General features: G+C 45.7%; 1 protein-coding gene across 28 annotated transcripts in view; it reads right to left on the bottom strand.

Moving 5' to 3' along the window:
• Window positions 1-16,706, bottom strand: part of FER1L5 (fer-1 like family member 5) — a 75,210-nt gene that overhangs the window by 26,938 nt on the left and 31,566 nt on the right. For 27 of the 28 annotated variants that reach the window (XR_013526303.1, XR_013526304.1, XM_078348621.1 and 24 more), the window contains 5 exons: window positions 14,730-14,773; window positions 14,552-14,634; window positions 14,384-14,478; window positions 13,015-13,143; window positions 10,027-10,204 (listed from right to left, as the gene is read on the bottom strand). Coding sequence is in view for 26 of the 28 variants with exons in the window: in XM_078348621.1 (XP_078204747.1) it covers window positions 10,027-10,204; window positions 13,015-13,143; window positions 14,384-14,478; window positions 14,552-14,634; window positions 14,730-14,773 (529 nt within the window). In the remaining 2 variants the exon portion in view is untranslated. Of the gene's footprint in view, window positions 1-10,026; window positions 10,205-13,014; window positions 13,144-13,289; window positions 14,364-14,383; window positions 14,479-14,551; window positions 14,635-14,729; window positions 14,774-16,706 lie in introns of those variants that run through there. The other variant, XM_078348636.1, reaches the window with a different exon arrangement.

The raw sequence follows: 16,706 nt of genomic DNA, 5'->3' as shown, positions 1-16,706 counted from the left end.
AATTGGATTTATATTTTATTAAAAAAAAATAAATTGGATTTTATCAAATTAAAAATGTTGGTACTTCAAAAGACACAACTAAGAAAATAAAAAAACAAGCCACAGTCTATTTGCAAATCACATATCTGATAAAGGACTTGTATTCAGAATATATAGTGAATTCTTACAACTCAATAATAAGAGAAACAACCCAATTTTTTTTTTTTTTTGAGACAGAGTCTCCCTCTGTCATCAGGCACTAGGCTGTAGTGCAGTGTCGTGATCTTGGCTCACTGCAACCTCTGCCTCCTGGGTTCAAGCAAATCTCCTGCCTCAGCCTCCCAAGTAGCTGGGACTACAGGCGCGCCACCACACCCATCTAATTTTTATATGTTTTAGTAGAGAAGGGGTTTTACCATGTTGGCCAGGATGGTCTGGATCTCTTGACCTTGTGATCTGCCCGCCTCGGCCTCCCAAAGTGCTGGGTTACAGGCATGAGCCACTGTGCCTGGCCAGAGAAACAACCCAATTTAAAAACAGGTGACACATTTGAATAGACATACCACTAAAGAAGATAAATGAATGGTTAATGAGCACATGAAAAGATGTGGCCAGGCAGGTGGCTCATGCCTGTAATCCCAGCACTTTGGGAGGTCAAGATGGGCGGATTGCTTGAGCCCAGGAGTTCAAGACTAGCCTGGACAACATGGAGAAACTTCATCTCTACTAAAAATACAAAAATTAGCCAGGTGTGATGGTGTATGCCTGTAGTCCCAGCTACTTGGTAATCAGGTGGGAGGATCACATGAGCCCTGGAAGTGGAGGTTGCAGTGAGCCGTGATCACACCAATGCACTCCAGCTTCAGCATCAGAGCGAGACCCTGTCTTAAGAAATAGAAAATAAAAATAGGCCAAGTGCAGTGGCTCACACCTGTAATCCCAGCACTTTGGGAGGACTAGGTGGGTGGATTGCTTGAGCCCTGAAGTTTGAGACCAGCCTGGGCAACATAGTGAAATCCCATCTCTACTAAAAATACAAAAATTAGCTGGGTGTGGTGGCACACGCCTGTAGTCCCAGCTACTTGGTGGGGCTGAGGCAAAAGAATCGCTTGAACCCAGGAGGCAGAGGCTGCAGTGAGCTGGGATTGTGCCACTGCACTCCAGCCTGGACCACAGGGTGAGACTTGGTCTCAAAAAGTAAATTAATTAATTAAATAAAAAGAGAAAAGATGCTCAGTGTCATTACAGGAAATGAAAATTAAAACAACGATGAGCTACCACTGCGTGCCTACTATAATAAATAAAGACAGATAATACAAACATTGATGAGGATGAGAAACTGAAATCATCTTATATTGCTGGGAGAATATAAAATGGTGTGGCCACTTTAGAAAAGCTTGGCAGTTTCTTAAAAAGCCATTCCACTTCTAAGTATCCATCCAAGAGAAATGAAAGCATATGTACACACAAAGACTTGTATATGAATGTTCACAGCAGCTTTATTCTTTTTTTGAGATGGAGTTTCACTCTTGTTGCCCAGGCTGGAGTACAATGGCACAATCTCAGCTCATCACAACCTCTGCCTCCTGGGTTCAAGTGATTCTCCTGTCTCAGCCTCCTGAGTAGCTGGGATTACAGGCACTTGCCACCATGCCCGGCTAATTTTGTATTTTTAGTAGAGACAGGGTTTCTCCATGTTGATCAGGCTGGTCTTGAACTCCAGACCTCAGGTGATCCATCTGCCTCAGCTTCCCAAAGTTCTGGGATTACAGGTGTGAGCCAGCATGTCTGGCCTAGCAGCTTTATTCTTAATAGCTAAGAAGTAGAAACAATGTCCATCAACTGACGAATAGGTTAACAAATGATGGATGGTACACCCATATGATGGAATACTATTTGGCAATGAAAAGGAATGGAGTACTGATACATGCTACACCATGGATAAACCTGGGAAACATCATGCCAGGTGAAGAAAGCCAGATGCAAAAGATGACATATTATATAATTTCATTTATATAAAATATCCAGGAAAAGTAAATATGCAGAGATGAAAGTAGATTAGTAGTTGTGTGGACCTGGGGGTGGGAACAGGGGAGTGACTACAAAACAAGAGAATTCTGTGGTATGTAAATTACATCACTAAATAAATTACTAACAAAATAAGATTTTATTCATAAACATATATGCAAAAGCCTCAACAAAATATTAGCAAACCAATTCCAGAATGTGTAACAAAGACAGGCTGGGTGTGATGTCTCACACCTATAATCCCAGCACTTTGGGAAGCTGAGGCAAGCGGATCACCTGAGTTCAGGAGTTCAAGACCAGCCTGCCCCTGTCTCTATTAAAAATATAAAAATTAGCTGGGTATGGTGGCATAAGCCACTGCACCTGGCCTAAAACTTTTTTTTAAAAAAAGAAAAGAATAACAGACTTAAAGCCAAATCAAGAGCGAACTACCATTCGCAATTGCTACAAAAAGAATAAAATACCTTGGAATACAACTCACAAGGAACGTAAGGGACCTCTTCAAGGAGAACTACAAACCACTGCTCAACGAAATCAGAGAGGACACAAACAGTTGGAGAAACATTCCATGTTCATGGTTAGGAAGAATTAATATCGTGAAAATGGCTATACTGCCCAAAGTAATTTACAGAATCAACGCTATCCCCATCAAGCTACCACTGACTTTCTTCACAGAACTGGAAAAAACCACCATGAACTTCATATGGAACCAAAAGAGAGCCCGCATAGCCAAGTCAATTCTAAGCAAAAAGAACACAGCAGGGGGCATCACACTACCGGATTTCAAACTATACTACAAGGCTACAGTAATCAAAACAGCATGGTACTGGTACCAAAACAGAGATATAGACCAATGGAACAAAACAGAGGCACCGGAGGCAACACAACATACATACAACTATACAATCTTTGATAAACCTGACAAAAACAAGCAATGGGGCAAGGATTCCATGTTTAACAAATGGTGTTGGGAAAACTGGCTAGCCATGTGCAGAAAGCAGAAACTGGACCCCTTCCTGACACCTTACACTAAAATTAACTCCAGATGAATTAAAGACTTAAACGTAAGACCTGGCACCATAAAAACCCTAGAAGGAAATCTAGGCAAAACTATCCAGGACATAGGAGTAGGCAAGGACTTCATGAACAAAACACCAAAAGCATTGGCAACAAAAGCCAAAATAGACAAATGGGACCTAATGAAACTCCACAGCTTCTGCACGGCAAAAGAAACAGTCACTAGAGTGGATCGGCAACCAACAGAATGGGAAAAAATTTTCGCAGTCTACCCATCTGACAAAGGGCTGATATCCAGAATTTACAAAGAACTCAAGCAGATTTACAGGAAAAAAACAAACAAGCCCATTCAAAAGTGGGCAAAGGATATGAACAGATACTTTACAAAAGAAGACATATATGAGGCCAACAATCATATGAAAAAATGCTCATCGTCACTGGTCATCAGAGAGATGCAAATCAAAACCACATTGAGATACCATCTCACGCCAGTTAGAATGGCAATCATTAAAAAATCTGGAGACAACAGATGCTGGAGAGGATGTGGAGAAAAAGGAACACTTTTACACTGTTGGTGGGAGTGTAAATTAGTTCAACCATTGTGGAAGACAGTGTGGCGATTCCTCAAGGCCTTAGAAATAGAAATTCCATTTGACCCAGCAATCCCATTACTGGGTATATATCCAAAAGACTATAAATCCTTCTACTATAAGGACACATGTACACGAATGTTCATTGCAGCACTGTTTACAATAGCAAAGACCTGGAATCAACCCAAATGCCCATTGATAATAGACTGGATTGGAAAAATGTGGCACATATACACCATGGAATATTATGCAGCAATCAGAAATGATGAGTTCGTGTCGTTTGTAGGGACATGGATGAATCTGGAGAACATCATCCTCAGCAAACTGACACAAGAACAGAAAATGAAACACCGCATATTCTCACTCATAGGTGGGTGATGAAAAATGAGAACACATGGACACAGAAAGGGGAGTACTAAACAGTGGGGTCTATTGGGGGGAAAAGGGGAGGGCCAGTGGGAGGGGGAGGTGGGGAGGGATAGCCTGGGGAGAAATACCAAATGTGGGTGAAGGGGAGAAGAAAAGCAAAGCACACTGCCATGTGTGTACCTACGCAACTGTCTCGCATGCTCTGCTCATGTACCCCAAAACCTATAATCAAATAAAAAATTAAAAAAAGAAAAAAAAAAAGAAAAAAAAAAGAAAAGAAAGTTGGCTGGCAGGGTGGCTCACACCTGTAATCCCAGCACTTTGGAAGGCCAAGGGAGGTGGATCACGAGGTCAGCAGTTCGAGACCAGCCTGGCCAACATGGTAAAACCCCGTCTCTACTAAAAATACAAGAATTAGCCGGGCACAGTGGCAGGCGCCTGTAATCCCAGCTACTTGGGAGGCTGAGGCAGGAGAATCGCCTGAACCCGGGAGGTGGAGGTTGCAGTGAGCTGAGATAGCGCCACTGCACTCTAGCCTGGGCAACAGAGCAAGACTCCATCTGAAAAGAAAAAACAAACAAACAAAGTTATGGCCAATAAGCACGGGAAAAGATGCTCAGCATCATTAGTGGTTAGAGAAATACAAGGTCGGACTAGGTGCAGTGGCTCACATCTGTAATCCCAGCACTTTGGGAGGCCAAGGCAGGCAGATCACCTGAGGTCAGGAGTTCGAGACCAGCTTGGCCAACATGATGAAACCCTGTCTCTACTAAAACTACAAAAATTAGCCAGGTGTGATGGTGGGAGCCTGTAATCCCAGCTACTTGGGAGGCTGAGGCAGGAGAACTCTACCACCCAGGAGGTGGAGTTTGCAGTGACCTCAGATCATGCCATTGCACTCCAGGCTGGGTGGTAGAATGAGACTGTCTCAAAAAAAAAAAAAAAAAAAAAAAGAAAAGAAAAGAAAAGAAAGAAAGAAATGCAAGGTAAAATTATAGTTAGGTGTAACTTTGCACCCACTAGAATGACTGAAATGAAAAAGCATAGAAATATCAAAAGTTGGGGCCAGGCGCGGTGGCTCAAGCCTGTAATCCCAGCACTTTGGGAGGCCGAGGCGGGCGGATCACGAGGTCAAGAGATCAAGACCATCCTGGTCAACATGGTGAAACCCGTCTCTACTAAAAATACAAAAAATTAGCTGGGCATGGTGGTGCGTGCCTGTAATCCCAGCTACTCAAGAGGCTGAAGCAGGAGAATTGCCTGAACCCAGGAGGTGGAGGTTGCGGTGAGCCGAGATCGCGCCATTGCACTCCAGCTGGGTAACAAGAGCAAAACTCTGTCTCAAAAAAAAAGAAAATAAAGTAAAGAAATATCAAAAGTTGGAAGAAATGTGGAGCAAATGGAGTTCTCGAACATTGCAATGGGGATGTAAAATAGTACAACCACTTTTGAAAGTGTTAGGCATTTTCTTATAAAACCAAATTCCATCTCTAAGTATTTACCTAAGAGTACTGGAAGCACATCTTTATAAAAGACTTGTACAAGAATGTTCATAGCAACTTTATTCATAATACTCCAAAACTTGAATCAATCCAAATGTTCACAAACAGGTCAATGAATAAACTATCATAATTATATAATGAAATAACGAGGAAAATATTGGTCTATGCCACAACACAGATGAATCTCTAAAACACTACACTAAGCAAAATAAGCCACAGGAAGAGTACTGTATATACGATTTCATTTATATGATGTTGTAAAAGAAGCCAATGGAATCTATTTAAATATCACTATGATTGCCCCAGAGGGAACTGACTGAAAACAAACACGCAACAGCTTTCTGGGGTGATGGAAATCTCTACCCATAGTGGTTACACAGTTGTATTTGTCAAAGATTATCAAACAGTACATTTTATTTTATTATTATTATTATTATTATTTGAGACAGAGTCTCTGTTACCCAGGTTGGAGTGCGATGGCATCAAGTCAGCTCACTGCCTCCGCCTCCCAGGTTCAAGAGATTCTCCTGCCTCTGCCTCCCAAGTAGCTGGGATTACAGGTGCTCACCACCATGCCCTGCTAATTTTTGTATTTTTAGTAAAGACAGGGTTTCACCATGTTAGGCTGGTCTCAAACTCTTGATCTCACATGATTTGCATACCTCGGCCTTCCAAAGTGCTGGGATTACAGGCGTGAGCCACCGCGCCTGGCTGAAATAGTACATTTTAAACCTGTGCATTTTATTTTTGTAAACAATACCTCAAAACAAAATAATAGGCAGGATATGATGGCTCATGACTATAATCCCAGCACTTTAGGAGGCTGATGTGGGAGGATCATTTGGAGTTCAAGACCAGCCTGGGCAACAAGGTGAGACCCTATCTCCATAAACAATTTTAAAATAGGCGGGGCACAATGTCTCATGCCGGTAAACCCAGCACTTTGGGAGGCTAAGGTGAACAGATCACTTGAGGTCAGCAGTTCAAGGCCAGCCTGGCCAATATGGTGAAACCTGTCTCTACTAAAAATACTAAAATTAGCTGGGCGTAATGGCAAAGGCCTGTAGTTCCAGCGACTCCAGAGGCTGAAGCAGGAGAATTGAGTGAACCCGGGAGGTGGAGGTTGCAGTGAGCTGAGATTGTGCTACTGCACTCCAGCCTGGGCAACAGAGTGAGACTCCATCTCAAAACAAAACAAAACAAAACAAATTTTAAAAATACGAAGTCTAGGCTGGGTGTGTTAGCTCACAGCTGTAATTCCAGCACTTTGTAATTCCAGCACTAAGGCGGGTGGATAGCTTGAGGCCGGGAGTCAAGATCAGCCTGGCAAACATGGTGAAATCCTGTCTCGACTAAAAAAGAAATACCAAAATTCACCGGACATGGTGGCACATGTCTGTAGTCCCAGCTACTTGGGAGGCTGAGGCACAAGAATCGCTTGAACCCAGGAGGTGGAGGTTGCAGTGAGCTGAGAAGTGGCACTCCAGCCTGGGTGACAGAGTGAGACCCTATCCCCCCTCAAAAAAAGGCCAGGCGAGGTGGCTCACACCTGTAATCCCAGCACTTTGGGACGCTGAGGCAGGTGGATCATAAGGTTAAGAGTTTCAAGACCAGCTTGGCCAAGAAGGTGAAACATTGTCTCTACTAAAAATATGAAAATTAGCCAGGCATGGTGGTGGGCACCTGTAATCCGAGCTACTTAGAGGCTGAGGCAGAGAACTGCTTGAACTCAGGAGGCGGAGATTGCAGTGAGCCAAGATCGTGCCACTGCACTCCAGCCTGGGTGACAAAATGAGACTCAGTTTAAAAATAAAAAATAAAAAAGTTGCCAATAAAAGAATAAAAAACCACCTCACAGGCCGGGCGCGGTGGCTCAAGCCTGTAATCCCAGCACTTTGGGAGGCCGAGGCGGGTGGATCATGAGGTCAAGAGATCAAGACCATCCTGGTCAACAAGGTGAAACCCTGTCTACTAAAAATACAAAAATTAGCTGGGCATGGTGGTGCGCGCCTGTAGTCCCAGCTACTCGGGAGGCTGAGGCAGGAGAATTGCTTGAACCCAGAAGGCGGAGGTTGCGGTGACCTGAGATCGTGCCATTGCACTCCAGTCTGGGTAACAACAGTGAAACTCCGTCTCAAAAAACAAAAAACACCTCACAAACTTGGATAATATATTTCATATTTATAACACTTGGCAAAAGATTGTTTCCTGGAACAAATAATGTACAAATAAATAAAAAAATATAGCCAAATGTAATAATGGATAAAAGATATGCATAAGATTTTTTACAGATAAGGAAAAACAACTGTCTGTATACATATGAAAAGATGCCCAACCCTCATTTATAATCAGAAAAATGCAAATTAAGGCCACGGGGGATACCATTTCACATCTACCAGATTGGGAAAAACTTAAAAGGCAGTGGTTCACACCTGTAATCCCAGCACTTTGAGACACTGAGGTGGGCGGATCACCTGAGGTCAGGAGTTTGAGACCAGCCTGGCCAAAATGGCAAAACCACATCTCTACTAAAAATACAAAAATTAGCCGGGCATGGTGGCACATGCCTGTAGTCCCAGCTACTCAGGAGGCTGAGGTAGGAGAACTGCTTGAACTCGGGAGGTGGAGGTTGCAGTGAGCTGAGATCACGCCATTGCACTCCAATGCAACAGAGCAAGACTCCATCTCAAAAAAAAAATTAATTAAAAAAAATAAGGCTGGGCAACATCAAGTACTGGTGAGAACGCAGAGTAACAGGAATTCTCATACCATGCATAGGAGAGTGTAATTTGGTATAATCACTTTTGCTTTGAGTTTCTCTTCCACTCCTAGGTATATAATTTAGAGGAAGTCTTGGATTTGTAATCAGGAGACATGCACAAGAATGTTTATAACAAAATTATTGTAATAGCAAAAAAGATACAACCTAAATGTCTACATACACCAATACTTTGCGGTATGAGCACACTGTGGAATATATGCAGAAGTGAAAATGAACTGCGGTACACATAACCCACATACAAAGTTTAATATTGAGCAGAAAATGTAAGACAGATGAACACAGATGGAAAAAGTCCATTTGTGTAAAATATGAAAACAGCATGATGTTTAGAATTTAATTCATAGGCAAAGAATTAAAAAGAAAAGCAAGAAGATAATTAATCCAAGAGTCAGGGTCATGGTTACTTAGGAAACAGAGACCCCTTCTAAGATGCTGATAGTTTTCTATATTTTAAGCGGGGTGCTGAGTTCATGGGCACTCATTTTATTATTATTATTATTTATTTTTTGGTTAAACAGGGTCTCACTCTGTCATCCAGGCTAGAGTGCAGTGGTTTGATCTTGGCTCACTGCAACCTTCACCTCCCAGGCTCAGGTGATCCTCTCACCTCAGCCACCCTCATTTTATTAATCTTCTTTAAACTACAAATATACATTTCATATGCATTTTGCATACATATTTCATGATATAAAAATCAAGTAGATCACCCTAAGTGAAAGAAGTCATTCACAAAGAACCACATATTATATATTCCATATATGACATGTCTGGAATAGGAAAATCTACGATCACAGAAATAGATTAGTGGTTGCCTGGGGCTGGGGAGGTTGGGAGATAAGTGGGGGGGTGAATGCCAATGGGCACAGGTTTCCTTTTCCAGTGAGGAAATGTTCTAAAATTTGTGGTGATGGTTGTACAACTCTGTGAATATGCTGAAAAACTATTGTACAAAGTTAAATGGGTGAATTGTATGGTTTGTGAATTATATCTCAATAAAGCTTAAAAAAAAAAAGACAGGTAGGGAAGTAGGATGCATGGAAAGGCTTGGAATGGGTGATGAGATAGTAAAGCCGAAGAAAAGATGAAAGTGAGACAGTAATGCTCTGCAGCCGTGGTTCTCAAAGTGGGGCATGCACCGCAGTCACCTGGAGGGCTTGACAAAACAGACTGTGGGACCTCTTCCCCAGGTTATCAGAGTCTCTAGATCTAGTGTGGGGTCAAGAATCTGCATTTCTAACGGGTGCCCCCCGGTGATGCTGATGCTGCCGGCCCAGGGTTTGCTCTCTGAGAACTGCTGCTCTATAGTGCTCAATATAGGTGTTTAATAAGTATGCACTGGATGAGTGAATGAATGGCTGGAAGGTTAGTTGATTGGATGTTTGGGTAAGTGAGTGGGTGGGAGTTGAGTGGCTGAATGGATGGATAAAAAATAGATGGATTCATGCATTGGTGGTTGGAGGATGGATGGATGGGAGGTGGTTCACGGTAGTAAGGGAAAAGATGGGCTTGGAGAAGCTGTAGTGTGGAAAGCAATGCAAGAAGGACTTCATGTCAAGACCTAGTTTCGATTCTTGGGTTCACCACCTGCTAGCTATAGTTTGGCAAGTGATTTCACCTCCCTGAACCTCATTTTTTCATGTGTAAAATATAGGTAAATAATGCCTATGACTCTCCCATGAGCTAATACCCTTGAGAGAGCCTAGCACAGGGCCTGGATGCAGTGGCTGCTCTCTATTCTTTGCCTGAGTCTGACAATTACCATCATGTATCACTGGGCTGTACTGTGTGCTTGAGACTAGAGGCTTGTAATTCAGGTCCATCTTGTTCCCATAGTGACCGATGCTGACCTCGAATTGGATCAGGTCTTTAAAGTTGGGCATCATGGTACAGGAGAGGAAGATGACACACAGCCCATACTTCTGGCGGTTCTGGTGCTTCTAAAAAAATAACCACCCCATCCCCATCCCCAGTATATAAGCCAAGGGTTATACTGACAGGCAGGGAGGCAAGGAGGGGGTACTCTCTTTCAAAGCCATCTTCCCTTCTTTCCCTCTCAAAGACCTTCGTAGGCTCCCTTGCACCAGGCTGATCCAGGGAAGTTCCTCCCAGGACTTCCATCACCTAGCCCCTCCACCCAGCCAGCCTCCCTTTCTGAAATTGGGTGGCAGGGGAGGGAGTCGTCTCCTCCCTTGTCAGAGTGGGCTCTAAGTTGGGCCACCCCATCCCCACTCCAAGTATAGATGCTTCTTCCTTTTTGCCTAAACCCCTTCCCTCAGAAGAAACAGTGTAGGTGGGGTATAGAGCTTAGGACACACACACACACACACACAGTCTCTCTCTTCATATTCCCAGAAAGGTTGAACCTTCCCACTTCCTGCTCCAGCTGCCCACTATCCCCCCCGAACTTTGGCTGTTCTCACCAGGTGCTTGCTTGGGCCTCTTGTCCATTGCATCAGCCCCTCTTTTTTCTGTTACCAACCTCTGCCCTATTCTTGCATTCCCCCAGTCTGTTCACTAGGTCAGGTTTCCCCTATTAAAAAATAATAACTCTTCTTCTCCCATCTGAACCTCTATTTAGCTACCACCTGTTCTTGCTTCCATGTAAAAAAAAAATTATTATTTTTTAGAGATGTGGTTTCATTTGTTGCCCAGGTTGGTCTCAAACTCCTGGGCTCAAGTGATGCTCCTATCTCAGCCTCCCACGCCTGGCTTTTCAATCTTAGAAGCTTTGTGTTTGTGCACTGGCTCCTCCCTCCCATCTATAGCAGCCTAGCTTCTCTCCTGACCCAAGGCTACTGACATCTCCCTGATATTACCAGCAGACACCTTCAGTCCTCGCCCTTTTTCTCGGCCACATTTAAGATTGCCGGTCACTCCTTTCTGCAACTCTCCTATGCAGGCTCCTTTCCAACCTCTTCTGTAAACCCCTTCTCCTCCTTCACTTGCTTCTTAGACTGTGGTGTTCTATAGCTTCCTTTTCCTTTCATTCCGCCTTCTCTCCTTGAGCAATTTCTTCCCCTACCACAGGTTTAAACCTTGGTGTTGATGTCACATCCCTGTGTCTAGCAGGCTCCAGAGCTGGTCTGTATTGATGTCTCACAGCATATGTCAGAGATGGAGTTCCTCATCTCCCTCACACATGCTCCTTCTTTAGAGAGCCCACCTTGGTGCACTGCACCCCTGACCACCTTGTCATCCATGGCAGAAAATGGGTCTCAGTGAGCGGAGTCAGCCTCACTTCTTATGTTCTGTTGATGACTGGCTCTGACCATTCTGTTTCCAAAGGGTCTCTGAAACCTACTCACCTCCTCTCCAGCTCTCTACCAACGAGGCTGTATCCCTGTTTCTCTTGACTGGGTGGCCCCAATTTACTCTTCTCCAGTCTGTTGTTACTGTTCCTCCTGCCCCTTCCTGCCTCAGTAGTCCTCCACTAGCTTCAGGAAGAAAATCTCTTAGATTGTTTTACAAAGCCCTGAGAAACTAGGTCATGAATTAACACAATTTCTCCTTAACCATATCAGGCATTCTTTTTTTTTTTTTTTTGAGACGGAGTCTCACTCTGTCACCCAGGCTGAAGTGCAGTGGCATGATCCTGGTTCACTGCAACCTCCACCTTGAGGGTTCAAGTGATTCTCCTGCCTCAGCCTCCTGAGTAGCTGGGACGACAGGTGCAAGCCACCATGCCTGGCTAATTTTTGTATTTTTTTTGGTAGAGATGGGGTTTCTCTATATTGGCCAGGCTGGTCTCGAACTCCTGACCTCAAGTCATTCACCCACCTAGGCCTCCCAAAGTGCTGGGATTTCACGTGTGAGCCACTGTGCCTGAACCAGATTAGTCATTTCTTTCTTTCTTTTTTGAGACAGAGTCTTGCTCTGTTGCCCAGGCTGAAGGTAGTGGCCTGATCTTGGGCCTCCTGTCCATCGAATGAGCCCTTCTTGTTTCTGTTACCAACCTCTGCCCTATTCTTGCATTGCAACCCCTGCCTCCCCAATTCAAACAATTCTCCTGCCTCAGCCTCCTGGGTAGCTGGGACTACAGGTGCGCGCCACCATGCCCAGCTAAATTTTTTTTTTTGAGATGAAGTCTGGCTCTGTTGCCCAGGCTGGAGTGCAGTTGCACAATCTGGGCTCACTGCAATCTCTGCCTCCTGGGTTCAAGCTATTATCCTGCCTCAGCCCAGCCCCCCGGAGTAGCTGGGACTACAGGCGCACGCCACTATGCCCAGCTAATGTTTTGTGTTTTTAGTAGAGATGGGATTTCACTGTGTTAGGATGGTCTCGATCTCCTGACCTCATGATCTGCCCACCTCAGCCTCCCAACGGGCTGGGATTACAAGCGTGAGCCACCACGCCCAGCCTTAATTTTTTTTTTTTTATTTTTAGTAGAGACGGGTTTCACCATGTTGCCCAGACTGGTCTCAAACTCCTGGGCTCAAGTTATCTTCCCGCCTCAGCCTCCCAAAGTGCTGGGATTACAGGCGTAAGCTACTGCGCCTGGCCCAGATTAGGCATTTCATAAACTGAAACCTTATCTTTTCCATCAGGGTCCCCTAAGCACCCGGGATTTGGTGCAGCACGAAGCCACTGGTAGGGGCTTAGAAAATAATCAGACCAATTGATTAAGCATCCTTACACACCCAACAGCCTGTGGCCAGGGCCTCTTTGGACGGTCAGAAACTGGGATCCACAGTAGATCCGGGGCAGACAGGGCTTTTTTTTTCCTGGGTTACCTGTTTCCCGCAGTTACCTCTATCCTGGTCACTTCATGGGAGAGATCCTTTATCGTGGAGTCTTGATGGAACTTGATTTCGGTGATTAACTCCAGGAAGACTCGGCCTCGATAAGCTAAACCATCCCTAACAGAGTCAGGAATACACTGGGCAAGCGAGAGGAAAACAAAGGTATGAGAGAAAAAGAACAGGCCAATCTCCTTTGAAACCCCAGAGGCAAAGACAAGGTTGCCCAGTCACGGCTGGCCTGAGGCTGACTCCAACCACAATCCCAGAGAAGAATTCCAGACACCTCAGATGCCTCCACGCCAGAAAACCTCTGGGCACCGAGCCCTCTTCTGTACCCGCAAGCCTGGGCAGGAACTGTGATAACCACTGAGTTTGCGCTCCGGCCTGGCCAATCAGCCTGCCCTGCCTCCTTGGCAACAGTGATTGGTCCAAGGCGAGCACACATGACCTAAGGAGGCCAATTAGAATGCTTCCCTGGCCTTCCCTGCTGGAGGCTGCGTATGAAGTTCCCAGACCAGAGGCCTTAATGAGGGAGGAGGGAATGAGGCGAGGGACAGAAAGGGAGAGCCTCCTAGTGGCCTGGAAGCACGGTGCCTTTGGATCTTCCTCGGCATCCTATCCAGCCTTGTTCTAGTCTCCATTTAAGCCAGTTCGAATCGAGTTTCTGGCATTTCTTGCCATTCCTGAATAACTCCGTGCTTCCTCACACTTGCCTGTGCGGTGTCCTCTGTCCTTCACGCCCTTCCCACCTGCTGAAAATCTTACCCGTGGCCATCTCCTAAAGCCCCTTCCTCAGGGAACAGGGTTTCCCTAGTAGCTGGGACTCCAGGTGCGCATCACCACGCCCAGGTAAACTTTTTTTTCCTCTTTTTTTTTTTTTTTTTTTTTTTTAGTAGAGATGGGGTTTCACCATGTTGCCCAGGCTGGTCTCAAATGGTCCTCCTGCCTCAGCCTCCCAAAGTGCTGGGATTACAGGCATGAGCCACTGCGCCTGGCCCAGATTAGGCATTTCCTAAACTGAAACCTTATTTTTTCCATCAGGGTCCCCTGCCCCTTTTCAGTAGGTGGGAAGGGCTCACAGGACAGAGGACACAGCACAGGCAAGTGTGAGGAAGCACCAGGTTATTCAGGAATGGCGGGAAATGCCAGAAACCCGACTCGAACTGGCTTACACGGAGACAGGAATGTCTGCCTCTTTCTTGTGGCCCCACACCTGTCCCACATGCACGTGCTGCTCATGGACGGGCTTCGTGTCCTCCATAAGACCGCGGGGGACAGAAACCAGGGCCGGAGTCTCAGGGCACGTCCCAGACCCCAGTGCTTTACATGGGGCGGTTCTACCTCCACTGTCCCCTAGAGCTGACGAGAGAAGCTTACAGCGCCTTCTTCCTGGATCCTGAAAGGGGCCTTTTTACCCCCGTGTAGAGTCAGGAAGCTGGGGCCAAAGCAGGGCAGGAAGCCAGAGTACATTCCTGGAAGGAGAGAGGTGAGAGGGGTCCAGCGCAGGACGAGGGGCATGGGAAGTGGGCTCGAGACTTTGCTTGCCTTCAATCTCTTCTCCGGTGGACGAGATCTGGTTGAGGAACAGGCTGGCAGTCCCAATCTCATCCGGGCAGTCCTTCCTGTGGCTGGGGAGAAACACACTCCACAGCCTGAGCGCCAGGCCCAGCTCTCATTTCCTTCCTCCTTCCCTGTGTGCTTCAGCCTCCACCAGGTTGCTCACCAGTCCAAGATTCTGAACTTGATGTAGCTGGAGAGGCAGGGTAGCTGCGGGGGTGGGAAGGAGAGAGGAGCAGTGGGTGCATATTCGCATGGGCTGGTCCTCCTGGAGATTTTAAGAGCAGGTAGGGAGTTGGAGGTCTGGGTCCAAGTCCTGGTTCAGTTACCAGTGAGCCATAGAAAAGCTGGATTTACCACCCAGTGAGTGGAGCTTTGGCTTTAGGGCCTCTTATTTGTTTTCTGGGGTTTTGTTTTGCTTTGTTTGAGGCAGGGTCTCTGTCGCCCAGACTGGAGTACAGTGGCATGATCATAGCTCACTGCAGCCTACACCTCTCAGGCTCAAAGGATCCTCCCACCTCAGCCTCCTGAATAGCTGAGAGAGACTACAGGCACGTGCTGCCAACCCTGGCTAATTTAAAAATAATTTTTTTTATAGAAAAATTATTACTTACTATGTTGCCCAAGCTGGTCTTGAACTCCTGGGCTCAAGCAATCCTCCTGTGTCAGGCTCTCAAAATGTTGGGATTACAGATGTGAGCCACCTTGCCCAGCTGGGCCTCCCATTTGAATGGGCCCCTTGCAAGGTTCTGGGTGGGGCCTGGAACTTGTCACATAATCATTTTGTATTTTCATTCTTTTTTTTTTTTTTTGAGATGGAGTTTCGCTCGTTACCCAGGCTGGAGTGCAATGGCGCGATCTTGGCTCACCGCAACCTCCGTCTCCTGGGTTCAGGCAATTCTCCTGCCTCAGCCTCCTGAGTAGCTGCGATTACAGGCACGCACCACCATGCCCAGCTAATTTTTTGTATTTTTAGTAGAGTCGGGGTCTCACCATGTTGACCAAGATGGTCTCGATCTCTTGACCTCATGATCCACCCGTCTCGGCCTCCCAAAGTGCTGGGATTACAGGCTTGAGCCACCGTGCCTGGCCTGTATTTTCATTCTTAAAATGGCCCCCTGGCCAGGCATAGTGGCTCACACCTGTAATCCCAGCACTTTGGGGGCTGAAGTGGGCAGATCAGTAGAGCAGTCTGGGCAACATGATGGAATCCTCTCTCTACAAAAAATACAAAACTTAGCTGGGTGTGGTGGCACTCACCCAAAGTCCCAGCTACTCGGGAGGCTGAGGTGGGAGGACTGCTTGAGCCCATGAGGTTGAAGCTGCAGTGAACCATGATTGTGCCACTGCACTTCAACCTAGGGGACAGAGAGAGACTCTGTTTCAAAAAGCAAAAAAAAAAAAAAAAAAAAAAAGTCCCCTAATTGCATAAGCTTCAGGCCCCTCAGAGAGCTGGGTCCGTCCTAACCATGGCGGACATTATATTATTTACTGTATATTATTATTTGCTCTTTGACTCCCCAAAGAGTAAATAATAATAACTACTGCTTTAGGATAGTGTCTGTTGTCCCTGGCTTGTGCTAAATAAATTCTATAGACGAGCTGGGTGGGCGCTCCCAAAAACCTCATAAACCAGGTGCTGTTATTATTCTCATTTTCATACGGGAAAACTGAGATACAGAGAGGCTGAGTTCCTGAAGTTCTTATGCTGCATGCAGTGCTGAAGCCTCAGAGCTCTTAATCACTCTGCTGTAATCCAGTGAAGGCTGTGATTGTCCCTATAAAGAGATGGGGAACGAGGCCTAGAGAGGCAGAGAGACTTGCTCAAAGTCACATAGGAAGGGGTGGAGTCAGGATTCCAACCCAAGCTTCTGTGTCCTATCTACACTCTGCAATATGGTTTCCTCAATTATTTTTAAAAAGAGAAAGAAAAGAGACCAGGCATGGTGGTTCATGCCTGTAATCCCAGAACTTTGGAGGCTGAGATGGGAGGATTGCTTGAGACCAGGAGTTCAGGACCAGTCTGGGCAATAATAGTGAGACCCTGTCTCTACCAAAAATACAAAAAAATTAGCTGGGCATAGTGGCGCGTACATGTAGTCCCAGCTACTCGGGAGGCTGAGGCATGAGAATTACTTGAACC

Source organism: Callithrix jacchus, chromosome 14 (assembly GCF_049354715.1).
Source record: "Callithrix jacchus isolate 240 chromosome 14, calJac240_pri, whole genome shotgun sequence".
NCBI classification, from domain to species: Eukaryota; Metazoa; Chordata; class Mammalia; order Primates; family Cebidae; genus Callithrix; species Callithrix jacchus.
Note: the sequence above shows the minus strand (reverse complement) of the source record. Positions and strands in the feature narration are given on the sequence as shown.